Here is a 17871-nt window from a genome sequence, read left to right on the forward strand (position 1 = left end):
TGAGAAACAGCCCCCCAAAAATGTGGCAATAATCTGGACATTCTGCAAAATTCTGGACAGTTAGTAGGTATGAAGACAAGTCATTTGCAAACAGGCATTCCTAGGCTTGAAGACAGGATATGACAAGGCCCTAAGAAAGCTGCTCTGGGCAGTCCTGTGATGGTCTGAAGCCTTAGAAACTTAGGTAGAAGTGGTGCAGTCATTATACAAGGACCCAGTGACAATGTTTGGCTTCACATAGGGGTTTCTTAATGGCAGTGGGTGTGCATTAGGGTGTGGTACTGTGTCCACTGATATTCCTATTAGTGAGAGAGTACATTAGTAAGCAGGTTCAAAGGGGCAGACCACATGGCACTACAGAAACTGTGAACAGGAACTTCAACAAATGGTAGGGAAGTGGAATGCAAAACTTAAGGCACATGAAATGAAACTGTGTATAGATGAGACAGCTGTCATGGCAGCAAAGGGAGTGGATCTGAAGAAACCAAAAACTGAGTTAGAAGGGAAATAGTGGAACAGGATAATAGCTTCAGGTATCTGGGAAAAGCGGTTGAGGAGCAGAGATTTCTGAATGAGGAGGCCAAATCTAGAATCACAGGGGCTGCAGCTGACAGGCAGTGTGGTGGTAGAAGAAGAGGAGGAGGAGGAGAGCAGACAAATCAGTAGTGTGGTCAGTGCTTCTGTATAACTGGACAGCAAAAGCACAGCAGCTGAACACACTTCAGGTGATGTAGATGGAAGTGTCTGAGATGGGTTGTAACATACGTGACAGGTGAAGAAAGAGGACACCAGAGCAGAGGCCAAAGTAACACCAGCTGCCGAAAAGATCAAGGACAACAGACTACAGGAATTCAGTCACATGTGCAGAAAAGCAAAAGACAATATGGTGAAGAAAACCTGTGAGAACATGATGAAGACAAGAGAAAATGAGGGCATCCAGCCAAGATAGAGCTGCATGAGAGAAGACCTGCAACAATCAGGCATGACTGTTGAAGAAGCTAGGAGTGTGGTACTGAACAGAGAGAGACAGTGACAGTTAATGCAGCATTCCCAGCACCATCTACAAAATGGGAAAAGCGGGTTGAGGAGGGGGATTTATATGGACACATTGTACATGATCGACTTACTGTTTGTCTCCAAAGTTAATTTAGTTATGGTTATTATTTGTCAATAGTCTATTAACAGTTTAAAGTAGGATTGTGAGAGATCATACGTTGTGGGGATTTGAAGAATATCATATTTCTTCAGTACTGTGTGATTTGTTTAGTTATGGGGGATGATAGCACCCCCCAACAAAGTGTACTGATTTGTTTTTATTTAACATTAAAGTCAATGAAGTGGAAAGTGATAACTGTTGGTTAGCTTAAGTGGTGTCAAGAAAAAGCTGACCTACACGCCCACACAAATATTTGCATGCACATTTATCTTTGAAAAATCATTACTAATTTGTGGTATATTGTTTAGTGCATGCTATTATTCATAAAGTGGGGAAAAATGGTGGCAATCTCATGTTACTGATTCGCATGAAAAATTTCACCAACTACAGCACTTCCTTGGTAGACCAAGGCATCTAAAAAGCCTGCATTTCTAAAGTGCTAGCATTTCTAGAGGAAGTGTATATTATGTTGGTGTTTTAAATTTCTGGATCAGAAAAACATAACACTACTTACGATGTTTTCATGTTTTTCCCCAGCGTTCTTTATCACCCAGGTCAGCATCCCCTCCACCATCTCCAGACGTGAGTATTGAAGTAATTTTTTTCTGTTTCAGTATGTCAGTCTGTATGGCATGGACAGAGAACTGACACTGTTTTTAAGCAGAAAATTGGATAGCTGACCAACGCATGGGTATTTTTTTTCCTTTTTTCATGAACATTATGCATGTCTTGAAATATACCAGTGGTGATGTGTGCTGATCACTGTTTGCATTTTCACACTTTTTATATTTGCATGGTCATGGATGGGAATGTCATAATTTAATTGGCCAAGTCCTAAAGTCCAGTGAACAGGCCACAAACATATGTGGTGAGCTCTCACAGACTTTTAAAGGGTATCTATACCCTCAGGTGGACATGATCTTGGAGTTCGTATACTGAAGTAAGGGGCAGACTTGCTAGCTTCAAAAAAAAAAAAAAAAGAAAGAAGGGGGGGGGGTTCCCTTTTATTTCTTCTTTAAATTGTATGATTTTTTTTCTGACTGACATATTTTTTACCTTGGTTATTTGAAATGCAGGGCTTTGATATGCAAGGTTGTAAACTGTACCCCATCTGAAATATTTTACATTATGCATATTTAAACAGATATTTTCATCTCTCATGTGATTTTTCTTCCTATTCATATTTCATATATTATTTTATAATAAGGAAGATATGGGTATAAAACTGCAAGCTGAGATAAGGCATTTAAACTCAGTGGTTGGAAATGATCTTTGCAGTATAACTACATTTTGCATCTTAGATTTTTAGTTAGCAGTGTATTTATATGCCTATTTTCATTACAGAAACTGCATTTTCAGTGTCAAAGCTGTATAGATAATGAAGCATGATCCTACAATATTCAGATCTATTGTTTTCCACATGGGAAGTAACACCAGTCAGACATATATGTCTTGTTATTAATACCATTTTCCGTGTTCCAACACTTAGTTGGGAGGGAATACCTTAAAAGGATTCTGTAGCTACCAGAAGAGATGAACCAACAAATTGAGTCTTGCTTTAACAGTTGTGAGGATTATCTGTACTTCAACTTCTTTCCTTCCTTTTTTAAATGAATCTGCTATCTAGGATCTCAAACGGCAAAATTATTAATACACACAAAAAAATGACTGTAATGTGTTTAGAATATCAAAGTCAAAATTATTATTAATACACACCCCTGAGCAAAAGGCTGAATTGAATTATAAAGAAGTATAATTTTAAATCCTAAAATTCTGTAACATGAAAAAAACTTCTGCAAAATAAAATATAAGTTAACATAAGCAATGGTGCAATAAAAATATCTTGAGGGACCTTCTAAAGTACCCCACTGTGAGAGTATCCTTCACTTGTTGTGGAGTAAATTCCATAGGTATGCCATCTGGAATGCAATGGACATGCTGCAACCCATGAACCACTAACAGTCCAGATAGTGAGCAAAAGGGCTGATAGGAAGGAATAATGACAGACAGTTAATGTTAACAGCAACATTTTATCAGTGATCCTGTATGCAGCTGGAAACCAGTGTATTTACTACAGTATAGCTACAATATGGTTGCAAGAAAATGAATCTTAACACCAGGTTGAAGGACTCTGCATTAGTATGAGGCATCTGAGATCTACTTTGGCCAGACACTAGTAAAGAGGGTTATAAAAGTCCACTGTGGAAGAGATCAGAGCATGTACCATTGCAGGAAGATCATTTTGCTACAGTCAATGCTTGATTGTGTAGAAGTTCTTCAGATAGTAATATGATGGCTGAACAACAGCCATCACCTGGTCCTATAGAGACTGTAAATCATCAAAAATGACTTATTACATTCTGCACTCAACCCTCAAGGTTAAGATTCATCTCAGAATCTGTAATCAGTCATCAAGGATCAACATTAGATTCTGCAGTCATTCATCAAGGATAACCCCCCCCCACATTGTGTAATCAGTCATCAAGGATCAACATTAGATTCTGCAGTCATTCTTCAAGGATGACCCCCCATTGTGTAATCTGTCATCAAGGATCAACATTAGATTCTGCAGTCATTCATCAAGGATGACCCCTCATTGTGTAATCAGTCATCAAGGATCAACATTAGATTCTGCAGACATTTATCAAGGATGACCCCCCCGATTATGTAATCAGTCATCAAGGATCAACATTAGATTCTGCAGTCATTCATCAAAGATGACCCCCCCCCATTGTGTAATCAGTCATCAAGGATCAACATTCGATTCTGCAGTCATTCAAGGATGACCCCCCCATTGTGTAATCACTCATTAAGGATCAACATTAGATTCTGCAGTCATTCACCAAGAATGACCCCCCCCAGTGTGTAATCAGTCATCAAGGATCAACATTAGATTCTGCAGTCATTCATCAAGGATGACCCCCTCCCATTGTGTAATCAGTCATCAAGGATCAACATTAGATTCTGCAGTCATTCATCAAGGATGCCCCCCCCCAGTGTGTAATCAGTCATCAAGGATCAACATTAGATTCTGCAGTCATTCATCAAGGATGCCCCCCCCCCCAGTGTGTAATCAGTCATCAAGGATCAACATTAGATTCTGCAATCATTCATCGAGGATGACTCCCCCCCCCCTTGTGTAATCAGTCATCAAGGATCAACATTAGATTCTGCAGTCATTCATCAAAGATGACCCCCAATTGTGAAATCAGTCAAGGATCGACATTAGATTCTGCAGTCATTCTTCAAGGATGACCCCCCATTGTGTAATCAGTCATCAAGGATCAACATTAGATTCTGCAGTCATTCATCAAGGATGACCCCCCCATTGTGTAATCAGTCATCAAGGATCAACATTAGATTCTGCAGTCATTCATCAAGGATGCCCCCCATTGTGTAATCAGTCATCAAGAATCAACATTAGATTCTGAAGTCATTCATCAAGGATGACCCCCCCCCCATTGTGTAATCAGTCATCAAGGATCAACATTAGATTCTGCAGTCATTCATCAAGGATGGGACCCCATTGTGTAATCAGTCATCAAGGATCAACATTAGATTCTGCATTCATTCATCAAGGATGACCCCCCCCATTGTGTAATCAGTCATCAAGGATCAACATTAGATGCTGCAGTCATTCATCAAGGATGACCCCCCCATTGTGTAATCAATCATCAAGGATCAACATTAGATTCTGCAGTCATTCATCAAGGATGACCCCCCCCCCACATTGTGTAATCAGTCATCAAAAATCAACATTAGATTCTGCAGTCATTCATCAAGGATGACCCCCCCCCCACATTGTGTAATCAGTCATCAAGGATCAACATTAGATTCTGCAGTCATTCTTCAGGGATGACCCCCCCATTGTGTAATCAGTCATCAAGGATCAACATTAGATTCTGCAGTCATTCATCAAGGATGACCCCCCATTGTGTAATCAGTCATCAAGAATCAACATTAGATTCTGAAGTCATTCATCAAGGATGACCCCCCCCCTCCATTGTGTAATCAGTCATCAAGGATCATTAGATTCTGTAGTCATTCATTAAGGAGACCCCCCTCAGTGTGTAATCAGTCATCAAGGATCAACATTAGATTCTGCAGTCATTCATCAAGGATGACCCCCCCCCCCCCATTGTATAATTAGTCATCAAGAATCACAGTGCAGGTTCTGCAGTCATACATCAAAAATATGCCAATATTCTGTATTTGATTAAGGATCATCTCCCATATTTTGCAATCCGTTATCAAGGAACACCAGCAAATTTTGTACTTGATCATCAAAGGTCATGCCCAGATTCTGCAGTCAGTCATCATTGATCAGCCTCTTATTATGAATGACAGAAACTGAAGTCAGCAGTAATCATCTGTTACACTGAAAGTAAAGCTATGTGTAGAGTAAGACCACGAGATAGCATGAATGGTCTTTGCCCTACTGGGTTAAGCTGTGGACATACAGTCTTTTAAGGATTCTGCAGTTGATGATAGATGCTGCAGAAAGTAGAGGTAAAGATGTACAGCATCATTATAATAGTAGTAAAACCGAATCCTGTGCAAACGACTTCTCCTTGTGGAGAGCTGAAGAGAGTGAATGAAAGTGAAACCAAGATCAAGACTGTGGAACACAGTAGCGTAGAGTGAAGTTCGAGGAAGAAGTAATGTCCATAGCAACTGTCTTGGTGCACCCAAAAGGTAAGAAGCAAAGCACATGAATGTTGTGTTAGAGAAGCCACAGTCATCATGCAGATGTTCAAGTGAAGATCATATTGGTTGGCTGTGCCCAATGACAAAGATATCAAAAGCAAACAGAACTGCCTAAGACAAATATCTTTTAACACCAAGCATTACTAACGGCTTTGGTGTCTGTAGTCTCGGAACTATGCATAGTTTAGAAGACAGGCAGGTAGGGATCGAGTAGGCTGTGCGATGGTACATCTGACAAACTAGACATGTACTACCCTGTCAGATATTTATTATGCTTGAGCAAAGGCAAAATGTCAGTACTAATCATGTGGCTCAAATTTCAGCTTCTGATCAACTCAAGGCTAGGTTATCAACCTAGGCGAAGCTTTATGCTGAAAAATGCTGGATAATACTCAAGCCATGAGAAAGACTTCACCACCAGTTCAGGTGTGGCTATACCAGTGTTGATGAACATGTCTGCTGTATATCCTTGATTGACTTTGGCAGTAATTACCTGAACAGTCCCAGATTCCTCCATAATTGAAAGAAATTCCCTGGTTAAAATAGAGTCTCAGTAATCCAAAGATTAAAGTCATTCAGAATAATCCAATTAGGAAGACACAAATCTAAGTCAAGGGAGAAGTCCATAAACAACTGTAGATACCTCTTCACAATAATGAACCTACATCTTGTTCTTTTCTGAGTGATACATTTAGAAAGATCTAGTCAATACAGTAGAAATATGGGTAGTTCTTGAAGTGAAGACTAAAAACAGAATGCTATCCCCAACCATTCTTACCCTTTCCAGAGCATGTACTTATGTAGACTACAGGGGGAGGTCAGTGTCAAATTGAGATGAAATTATCTAACCTTTGCTCTGTGATAAATGCTAGATCAGCTCTGTTAATGTCTATGTGTTTAAATGAACAAAAGCACTAAACTAATAAACACAGGTTTTTGGTATCATTTGTTGGTGTGGATGTCTTCCAAACATTCAGTCTGGTGTATTTTCGGTTCTTCCCAGTAGGCAGGAGTGTGTATTTATAAATGGTAGGTAACAGAGCATTAACAGATCAGATACTCCTTGTTACAGGTGGACTGAAAGTTTACAGCACCCCTCATGAGGTGGCTGAGGACCTTATGTCTACTCACAAGCCTATGATTGACAGCGGGCTCTCAGAACTAAGCATGGGCAGCAGAGGGTCTATTTTAGAGTGATTCTACTCCTCAGTGGTGTTACTTCACTATAGCAGGAGTCTAACAGTTTAAATCACAAGGCATGATGGAAGGGCACCCCATAAAGCCCCCTGATGTTCATCTCCTCTGGTACCTAGACAGCAGTAACAATGAAAGATTCTGGCATGGATCCAGTGCTACTAAAAGGGACAGAGAGTGAACAAAATGTGTCTGTTCTAAAATATATCTAACCAGATTAGGTATTTAACTAAAACACAATAGATGGCCTATGGCAAATGTTAAGCTACGTATGGACCAAATGTACAATAAAAACTAATTAAATGGATACAATGTGTTATCACATTTCTTGCTGACTGAAGAACTCATCACTGACATAGCCTAAACTCTACCAGGTAATGCCTGCGCCATTTACTTATTTGCCACTACTTTTTTACATGATCCTGTATAGTACGTTCACTCCACACCTAACTTTTAAATCCTTCCATTCACCTGACGCATTAAGAATTAAAATCCAAGGCCGCTCTAAATTACAGTTGCTCAGTTTTACCATAACAACTAATGAGTCGATATTCTCTAAGCTAGTCCCTGCCATTTTCTTTTCCACTACTTCCAACGGTCAGGTTCCACCCACCATTTCCACTTTCAGAAGGTACTGTCTTCCCTGTTAGTGTCCCTCATAACCTGTACCTGCTTTTCAGAAATAACCCCTCTAACAACCCTTCACTACTTTACAAACTTTAGACTTTCCTGAAACATTTTAATATCAAAACTTAAACTTAACTAAAGTAAACTTCTCAATCTACCGTCCCTCTGAACCGTTTACCTACCCATCAGTCTAACTATACAACTATTTTTCCCTTTCACTTTTTCTGACTTCTAACTTAGAGCCACGTAATTGCAAAACTCATAGATTCGCAAGTAAGTGCTAAGCTAGCTGCCCTTGTGGGCCATTTAAGCCTAGCCAGTTTCTCTTTTTGTGCTCATCCCATTTGGTTATAGATTGGCCTTACCCAACCCTTGGTCAATAAATTATATATTACCCCTAATGAGAATAACTGGGATCATACCATAGATACTTTGAGGGGACCTATGCATGGGATAATGCATTTAGCCTGTGTGCATTAGTAGTACAAGGGACAGTCTAAGGGTAAATTTTAATCTGACAGTAAGTAATGTAACAAATAGAAAACAAATAATTTCACTATACTTTCAAAAACAGAGTGCAGTTAATACATATATGTTGTATATATGTTTTATGTACATACACTGTTTATAACTATTATGCATTTATTATATTGACATACATCCTTGTTATTACCTGTGTATCACAGAGCAGTTTGCAAGCCCACTACTGTATTAAAAAAAAAAAAACAGAAAACTATATTAAAATGCCCAACCATTGTAAATGATAATAAAGCAAAAAGTTATTTTTAGGTTAATGTTGCTCAGTTGCAGTAATGCTAAATAAATATGTGGCTTGTAATCTCAGTCACTTCTAGTACAAAGAATTTCTGAATACAGTGCTGTGTTAGGCAATTCTAGAGTTAATTAGCTATACAAATGACAGAGTGTGAAATACCACAGGATCATGAACAGGCATTGCTCTATCAGATGCTGAGAAAGGCAGCAGCAACTTAGATTTTCAGCCAGTGTATTACCTGGGGCAAACAAATCTACCCTACAAAAGCAGCTCTGGATGGACTGTGTAACAAGAGTTAAGTGTAAGTCAGTCTCCAAATAGCCAGTTTGGGCAGCTGAAGAATTCCTGATAAAATTTATTAAAGAATTTCTTCCCCCGATGTAACTAGAGTGATCTCACCTTAAAGAACACAACTACAATGCTCCAATCTCAGGGCAGAGCCCACAGATCAAAGGCGAAGCAAACCTGCTGCCAGACTGGTTTCATAGATGCAAATAGAGCAGCCAGTAACATACTAGACAAAAATATGTACAACCATAACAGTGTTTGCAACATGAATTAATGGATTATGCAAATGTGTACAACCATAACAGTGTTTGCAACATGAATTAACTGATTATGCAAACGTGTACAACCGTAACAGTGTTTGCAACATGAATTAACTGATTATGCAAACGTGTACAACCGTAACAGTGTTTGCAACGTGAATTAACTGATTATGCAAACGTGTACTACCATAACAGTGTTTGCAACATGAATTAACAGATTATGCAAATGTGTACAACCATAACAGTGTTTGCAACATGAACTAACGCATTATGCAAATGTGTACAACCATAACAGTGTTTGCAACATGAACTAACGGATTATGCAAACGTGTACAACCATAACAGTGTTTGCAACATGAATTAACTGATTATGCAAACGTGTGCAACAATAACAGTGTTTGCAACATGAATTAACCGATTATGCAAATGTGTACAACCATAATAGTGTTTGCAACATGAATTAACTGATTATGCAAACGTGTACAACCATAACAGTGTTTGCAACATGAATTAACTGATTATGCAAATGTGTACACCCATAACAGTGTTTGCAACATGAATTAACTGATTATGCAAACTTGTACAACCATAACAGTGTTTGCAACATGAATTAACTGATTATGCAAACTTGTACAACCATAACAGTGTTTGCAACATGAATTAACGGATTATGCAAACGTGTACAACCATAACAGTGTTTGCAACATGAATTAACTGATTATGCAAACTTGTACAACCATAACAGTGTTTGCAACATGAATTAACTGATTATGCAAATGTGTACACCCATAACAGTGTTTGCAACATGAATTAACTGATTATGCAAACTTGTACAACCATAACAGTGTTTGCAACATGAATTAACGGATTATGCAAACGTGTACAACCATAACAGTGTTTACAGCATGAATTAACTGAATATGCAAATGTGTACAACCATAACAGTGTTTGCAACATGAATTAACTGATTATGCAAAAGTGCTGGTCAGAACTCACGTTTGGATCTTACAAAGGTAGGACAGAAACACGGGGTTCAGTGTAGAATGCTGTAGCCAGATGAAGGTAAGATGTGTGGACACATCTTCAAGCAGGGCAGCAGTAATACTAACAAATTATGAGGATTAGTATACAGGATCTGCTTTTGATAAAATTGTACTGGACTGGGTCATGGAGAAGAAAGTTTTCTATGATTGTCTGAATAATCTTATAGGTTCATAGGAGGTTACCAGGCTACTAACCCTAGAGCCTTTACAAGCCTAGTCATGTTAATCTGAAGTATCCCCATTTGTTTTTGGGTAGTTCGCAGAACGAATTTATGAACAGAGCGGGTCTGTGATCAACACTAGCTACCCCTGTCCATGAGGGACATGGGTGCCACCCCAGGGGTGAATTTGCGGTCTCCCATCCAATTATCTAGGTTGCATTTGAATAGGGTCAGAAAGGAGCTTTGTTTTACGTGAATAAGAAGTCTATTTCAGAGAAGTGACATTCTGTGGGAGACATATGTTATATTGTCTTATCTCGCCGTAATTCTTGCAGGTTGGGTTCCCGACTCGGCTGAATACTAAAGCTCGAGAGCTTCCACTGGCTCGAGGCCAACCCCCTTCCCATGATGCTCTGGGCAACATCCCCAGATCTTGTTTGCCGCTCAAGCTATGGAGGAGTGTTCTTGCTGGCTCGTTGGCTAAGTATAGTTTTTTTTTCAAATTCTATTGTCTAAAGTTTCTTTCTCTTGCTACCTTTCTTCCAGATAGTTAGTTTTTGTGTTTTTTCTGCATCAGTTCCTTACAGTACTTAGTTTTTCCTTCTTAACTACTAGTGAGAGTTCTGTTTAACTTAGAGGGCTCTTGTAATTTTTCATAGGTTCATTTCTATAGGTTCATGGCCGTTTAAGTTAGAGGGCTGCTTCCCCTTAGGTTTAGAATCCGTTTTAGTTAGAGGATTCTTATACCTTTCCCCTTCTTGCTTACTGCTTTCACCTCCTTTAAAAAAAAAAAAAAATGGTATATTTATATTTGTATCAGTATCCGTTTTGTCTGTGATTCTTAGTGGTAGTTACAGTTTGTTTTTCCCCAGATATAGCCTTTATCTTAAAGTTAGTTGGTCAGTTAGTTAACTTGCTTGGCTGTTGTGTTAGACATGTCTAAAGATAAGGAGAAGGAACCCAGGGAGCATAAGCAGTCAGGGTTCAATAAGTGAGATAAATGCACTCAAAAGATATCTCTCACGAATGAGCACACGAGTTGCTTTTACTGCCTCGGTGCCATCCATTTATTGGATCCCTGCACCATTTGTCACACTTTCAGTAGTAGGGTGCTCCATGAGAGAAGGAGTAAGTTAATGGCAAGGGGATTATTGAAAGGGTCCTTTCAGGAAGCTTTAGATACCCAGAGCTCCAAATCTTTCTCCCCTTCTTTATCCCACACTAAATCACCAAAAAGACCGGCCTCTACAGCTCCAGTTTCGGAGCCACTAAAATTGGTTTTATTGGAACAGAGGGTTCTCGATTCCGACAAGTCCATGGAGCCGATAGAGATATCAAGGAGTTGGTCTCCTTTATTGAACCGATATCTCCAACACTGAGATCTCGTATATTACAGAGAGGCAGATCTCCTTTCTTGTCCATCCATTCTTCCAGGAGTTTATCTGATGATGACGTGGAACAGGTGGTGAAAAGATTACTTCTAACACCGGCCCTGGCTAAAATTTTGTCATCTCCGGCCCAAAAGGAATTGGAGCCACACCCTTCGCCACCTGCTGTTTTGATTGCTCCTCTGATCACCCTGGAGTCTTCGGAGCCAGAGAGGTTGGATCCGATAGTAGCGGAACCGTCGGCACCGAGACCACCTTTGGAATCTTCGGTTCCTACTTCGACTCTGATGTCTTTGTCTCCTTCCAACATTGAGGAATCTAGGAGCCTGTGTTCGCTAGTTGGGTTCAGGGAGGAGAGTCGGTGCAGACAGTCATCCAATCTGACTCTACCTCTTGGTGCGTTGGCTAAGTTGAGCTCGACTCCTACCTTAGTTTCGGAGCCACAAGCTCCGCCTTGTTGTCGACCTTCTGTCTCTTAGGAGCAGAGAGTCTCTTCGGAGTGGGACGGGGGAGGCTTTTGAGCTGATGGAGAGGGTGCTGTCCCCAGACAGCCCCGCTCTTGGAGTCAAACTCTCGTCCCTCGCAAGTGCCAGTGTCGATCTCCTCACCACCGCCCCCTCCCAAGTGTAAGAGACCCAGAGCCTCAGGAGGCCCCTGCAGGTGGAGTTGTCTCTTCCAAAACTTCTCCAGAGCACCACCTCCAAAGAAGTCCCTAGGAAGAGACTGTGCAAGAGGAAGCACATAGACTCCCCTGAGTCTGTCACTTCTGATACCGATTTGGATGACTCTGAGGGGTCCCCACAGTCTCCCTCTGAGGATATCTCTTTCTGTGACATCCTTGAGATTCTGAAACAGAGGTGTGGCTGGAAGTCCACCAATACTTCAGAAGAAAAACCGGTATACCTGGTGGATTTTCGGCCTCGCCCTTCCACCTCCTGGGTGACTTCCCCATTTGACCAAATATTGGGTGTCATTTCTCGTAAGGCCTGGACATTGCCTGATACAGTGGAGCCTGTTCCAAGGAGGCCTAACAAATTTATTACTGCCCCCTCAGAGAAGGAATTCCTGACTAAGGGTGTCCCTGTAGATGTGATGGTGGTGGCCACTAAGAAGGAGCTATAGGAGAGCTCCTCATCTGTCCATCTTCCTAACAAGGAGTCTAGGACCATGGACAGATATGGAAAAGCACGCCTTTTCTTCAGCGGCCTTCACCTTATGGTTGCTTAATTACCTTACCCATTTTATGAGACTTCAAAGGGATCTCCTGAAAGAGCTTGGAGATACCCTTCAGGGTGTTGTGGCGCAGTGGTCTATGGACAAAGTATCCTCACAGCTCTCCATCCTCAATTCCATAGTTAACTCCTCCATGAGACTCATTTCATATGCGGCTGATGGAGCGAGTAGTGCGGCAGCGACAGGAATGTCCCTGAGGAGGCATACCTGGATGCGCCTTTGCAACTTTGCCGAGCCCTTCAAGTCTTCCTTCACCATCCCTTTTTGGACCAAAGGTAAAAGAAACTTTGACCAGGTGCGAACCGGGCAGGAAGAACTTATATGCCATTGACCATTTTTCTGCCCCGTTTCGACCTTATCCCAAAGGTCAAAAGGGCGGAAAGATGTGGTTCCGCAAGTCCCAAAAAGGCAACGTTTCCTGCAGGGGGAAGAAGGGGAAGTTATAATGGAAGACGCCAACCTCACGGCAGGGGGGGGGGGGGTCCGCAAAATCATGGTGAAGAGATACGTTCTCTGACAGGCCCTTCCAGCACTCCTGAAAGGAGGCCTGCCTGCTCTTCTCTGGAGGCAGTCGGGAGTCAATTGTTACTGTACCCAAATGCCTGGCAAGAAATCTCCCAAGACAAATGGGAACAAACAATTATATCCAGAGGCTATTACATACCATTTTCCATTCCCCCTCCAGTAAACAAGTCCTTACCAGATGTTCCACTGGGTCAAAAGGATTTTGCAACACAAGAGATACCCTTGTTGCTAGAAAAAAAAAAAAGAGTCATCCAAGAGGTCCCCGCCGACCAAATGGGATCCGGAACTTACTCAAGATTATTTTTAGTCCCAAAAAAGACAGGGGACTGGAGATCCATTCTAGATCTCAGCAAACTAAACAAAGCAGTGAAGAAGTCAAAGTTCCGGATGGTAACTCTGCAGTCAATATTCCCGTTTATCGGGAAAGACATCTGGATGTGAAATTTCCAGGATGCGTACTGCCATATAAAGATGGACAGGCGATCCAGGAGACACTTGCACTTTCTGCTGAGATCCAGTCATTACCAATTTCGAGCCCTGCCCTTTGGTCTCACTACTGCCCCCAGAGTGTTCATCAAAGGCATGGCAGTGGTCACGGCTCACTTGAGACATCAGGGATTCTGTGTGTTTCCATATCTAGATGACTGGCTCCTGTCCGCCACCACCAAGCATCTATTACTACGAGCGAGAGATGAAACAATGTCACTTTGTGCCAGACTAGGCATCACAGTAAACTTAAAAAAATCTGCCTTGTCGCCATCTCAGCATATTACATTCTTAGGTGCAGAACTGGGTTCAAGAAATATGATGGCAAAACTTACCCCAGACACAATACAGTCCCAACATCTGCAAGTCAGGATTTTGATGCCCAAAATGAACGTTCAGGCCAGATATGTGCTGCAAATTCTGGGTACAATGGCAGCAGCTATTCTTCTAGTTCCCTAGCACAACTACACATGAGGGTTCTGCAGTGGTTGCTATTTGCTCAGTGGTCAATGCAGGATCTTCCTCTTTCACATCAGATTATTATTATGGATTTTTGCAGAAAAGATCTCCTTTGGTGGCTGCACATGGACCAGTTGTGTCAGGGATGACCCCTTGTCCTTCCTCAATCCAGTGCAGTACTGACCACGGATGCTTCACAGATCGGGAGAGGCATTATCTGGGGTTGACAGTCCAAGGCCTATGACAAGAATATGAAAGCCACTTGCACATCAATGTTCTGGAGATGAGAGCGGTGCTCTATGCGTTGCATGCATTTCAGGACTCTCTACTGACTTGGACGGTTGCAATTCAGACAGACAACATGTCAGTAGTGTGGTACATAAACAAGCAGGGAGGAACCAAATCCTACCCACTATGTCGGGAGGCACAAAGAGTTTGGCAATGGGTGATCGCTTCTAAATGCTTTCTGATAGCACCACACATCCCGGGGAAATCTAACGTGATAGAGGACAAACTCAGCAGAGCTATTCTGTTGCTTCACGAGTGGTCCCTGCAAACAGAGATTGTGGAAGAGATTTTCCAAAAATGGAGCCAGCCTTGCTGCAACCTTTTCGCCACTGTCATGAATGCCAAATGCAGCAACTACTTTGCCCTCATTCTTCCTCAGGAGAAGTCACCAAGGGATGCACTGGTTCACAGTTGGCCCCCAGGACTACTCTATGCCTTTCCCCCATTCCCCTTATTACCCAAAGTACTTCAGAAAGCCAGCATGTTGAAAAGCAAGATGATTCGCATTACACCTTACTGGCCTTGACAAGTTTGGTTCCCCTTTCTCTGGACACTTTTGCTGGAGGAACCGTGGATTCTGGACCCAGTTCTAGACCTTTTGACCGAATCATTGGGAGAGTTCCATCCATCCATACAAACCCTCAAGCTGACAGCATGGCTGCTCCAGTTCCACGCTTAGCCAGGTGTTACTACTTTTCTCCTGCAAGTGAGTCATACTCTTACCTCTTCCCATAACCCGTCCATGAGCAGATTGTATGCCAGTAAGTGGAAAAGATTTTTATGCTGGGCTGTGGGATAGAACACAGAACCTTTTACAGCTCCTATTACCCCATCCTGGAATTTTTCTCCAAACTCTTTGATAAAGGAGCTGCAGTGGTGAGAATCAGATTTCATTTGGCAGCCATTTCTAATTTCCATACTGGGGAAATGGGAGCTCCCGTTATGTCTCATAGATTATGTAAAGCTTTTCTTAAAAGCACTTTTTTTACTCAGACCCCCGATCAATGATCCCCCAGCCCCTTGGGACCTAAGTCTTGTTCTAAACTCATTGATTTCACCACCCTTTGAACCGCATCATCTTGTGATTTGTAGTTTTTTTCATGGAAGACTCTCTTTTTAGTAGCCATAACCTCTGCCAGACGGGTATTGGAATTACAAGCTCTTTCTATTCATTTCCCTTATATCATTTTCCACAAGGATAGTGTATCCTTGAGAACTAATCTATCATTCCTTCCAAAAGTCTCTTCAGAGAATAATATAAACCAATCCATTGAATTGCCTGTGTTTTTTCCAAACTACAGCAACAAGGCAGAATATAGATTGCACCATTTGGATGTACATAGGCAGCTACACTTTTACCTGCATAGAACAAAAGTCCTCAGGAAATCCAACCAGCTTTTTGTGTCCTTTTCTGATAAAAAGAAAGGGTTACCAGTTTCCAAAGTAACTTTGTCAAAATGGCTGACTGACTGCATTTCTTTCTCTTACAGTAAGGATAATAAACAAATGCCTGGGGAGATAAAAGGACATTCCACAAGAGCAGTCTCTACGTCCTTGGCCTTTCAGGCCAAACTTCCTGTAGACTCTATTTGTACAGCTGTCACATGGGTGAGACCTCATACCTTTATCACACATTACAACTTAGATGTGGCCTCCTGGAACAGGTCTTCCTTTGGATCCACTGTATTAAAGAGTATTTTCTCCTGAGCCACCCTGGGATTAAGGTCCTAGGGATTCTGTCCCAACCTACAAGAACTACGGTGGGATAAGACAACATAACATTAAGATGTTATGTACTTACCATAACGTTCTGTTTGTTGTCCATCTCACCTACATTCTTGTGTCCCACCCTCTTACCCCCATCCTGCTTTCCTGAAGGAATGGGTGGACAAGTCTATTCTTATGTAGATAGTTATGATGATTTGGAGTCTCTGGGTTTTTTTGTCTCATACCAAACATCTGTACTTGGATATAAATATATTTTCTGCTCTGTTTTTTGGGTTAGTCTAATCTTTTGCTTGCAAACAAGATCTGGGGATGTAGCTCAGAGCAGAGTATCATGGGAAGGGGGTTAGCCTCAAGCCAGTGGAAGCTCTCGAGCTTTAGTATTCAGCTGAGTCGGAGCCCTGAACAGCTCCGAACCCAACCTGCAAGAATGTAGGCAAGATGGACAACAAACATAGAATGTTATGGTGAGTGCATAACTTCTTATTTCTCTCCAGCATGTTCTGTAAATGTGACAAGCTAGGTTGAGATCCCTAGAAGAATTGACTCTTGCGCCACTTGACTTGCAGATATGCAGAATTTCCATTAGGGCAGGGTTGAAGATTGCCCTATAGGCCAGGCATAAGTCACCTCTCAGCAACCTATAAGATACAGAGTTAAGTGAGAGGGGTTGCAGCCTGTCCGTGTAGGTCATGGTTTGGAGTCCCTGTATTTTCTTAGTGAGAAACCTCTGAGGTCTCTCCATCTGCTGTAGGTGTCTGGTAAGTACATGCAAAAGGGTGCATTTTACTCTGTTAGTGGTCTGATGAGGGTCGAGTACAGCTGACTCTGCCCATCACCTTCTGCAGCATGCTTGTGAACCTGCTCAGTGTGTAATTAATGTGATCTTTGAAACAGCCTTATGTGTGGGCTGCAACTACAGAAGCAGGATGAAACTTATCAGACACATAGCCAGTTTTAATGCTCTGTTAAAAATTTATATTGGGCGGGGAGGTATACTAAGCTTTATCTGTTTTCACAAATTAAGCTTCCTGGTATATTACCTGGTCCCATGTAATAGTGTTACTGACCTTATTAAGGGCAGAGGTGACAATGTTGGATGTAATTTCAGGTGTGATCATGTTTCACAGAGGAAGAAGGGATCCACTTTGAGGCCTAAAGTTTGCAATAAATTTGTATGCTGGTATGTTACCTTCATCGGTTAGCGCTAACACAGTGATACAGTTTTGTCCTAGCACAATGTTTTGTAACACTGACACTGTGATAACATTTTGCCCTAGCACAAGGTTTCATACACTGATGCTGTGATATCATTTTGCTCTAGCACAATGTTTCATAGCACTGACATGGTGATACCATTTTGCGCTAGCAAAGTGTCTCATATTACTGACATGGTGATACCATTTTGCCCTAGCATAATGTTTCATAGTATTGACACTGTGATACCATTTTGTCCTAGCACAGTGTTTCATAGCACTGACATCGTGATACCATTTTGCCCTAGCACAATGTTTCATAGCCCTGACGTGGTGATACCATTTTGTCCTAGCACAATG

At 41.5% G+C, this 17871-nt stretch overlaps 1 protein-coding gene across 7 annotated transcripts in view; it reads left to right on the forward strand.

Annotated features, from left to right (window-relative positions):
• The window catches only part of DMTN (dematin actin binding protein), a 1900252-nt gene that overhangs the window by 1046032 nt on the left and 836349 nt on the right, over positions 1 to 17871 (forward strand). For 6 of the 7 annotated variants that reach the window (XM_044082937.1, XM_044082938.1, XM_044082940.1 and 3 more), the window contains one exon: positions 1694 to 1738. The exons of the other annotated variant lie outside the window; for it this stretch is intronic. In XM_044082937.1, coding sequence (XP_043938872.1) covers positions 1694 to 1738 — 45 coding nt within the window. The remainder of the gene's footprint in view (positions 1 to 1693; positions 1739 to 17871) is intronic. 7 annotated transcript variants of the gene reach the window in all.

The sequence above is a fragment of the Protopterus annectens genome, chromosome 9.part0 (assembly GCF_019279795.1).
Source record: "Protopterus annectens isolate FY-2018-M chromosome 9.part0, PAN1.0, whole genome shotgun sequence".
Lineage (NCBI taxonomy): Eukaryota > Metazoa > Chordata > Ceratodontiformes > Protopteridae > Protopterus > Protopterus annectens.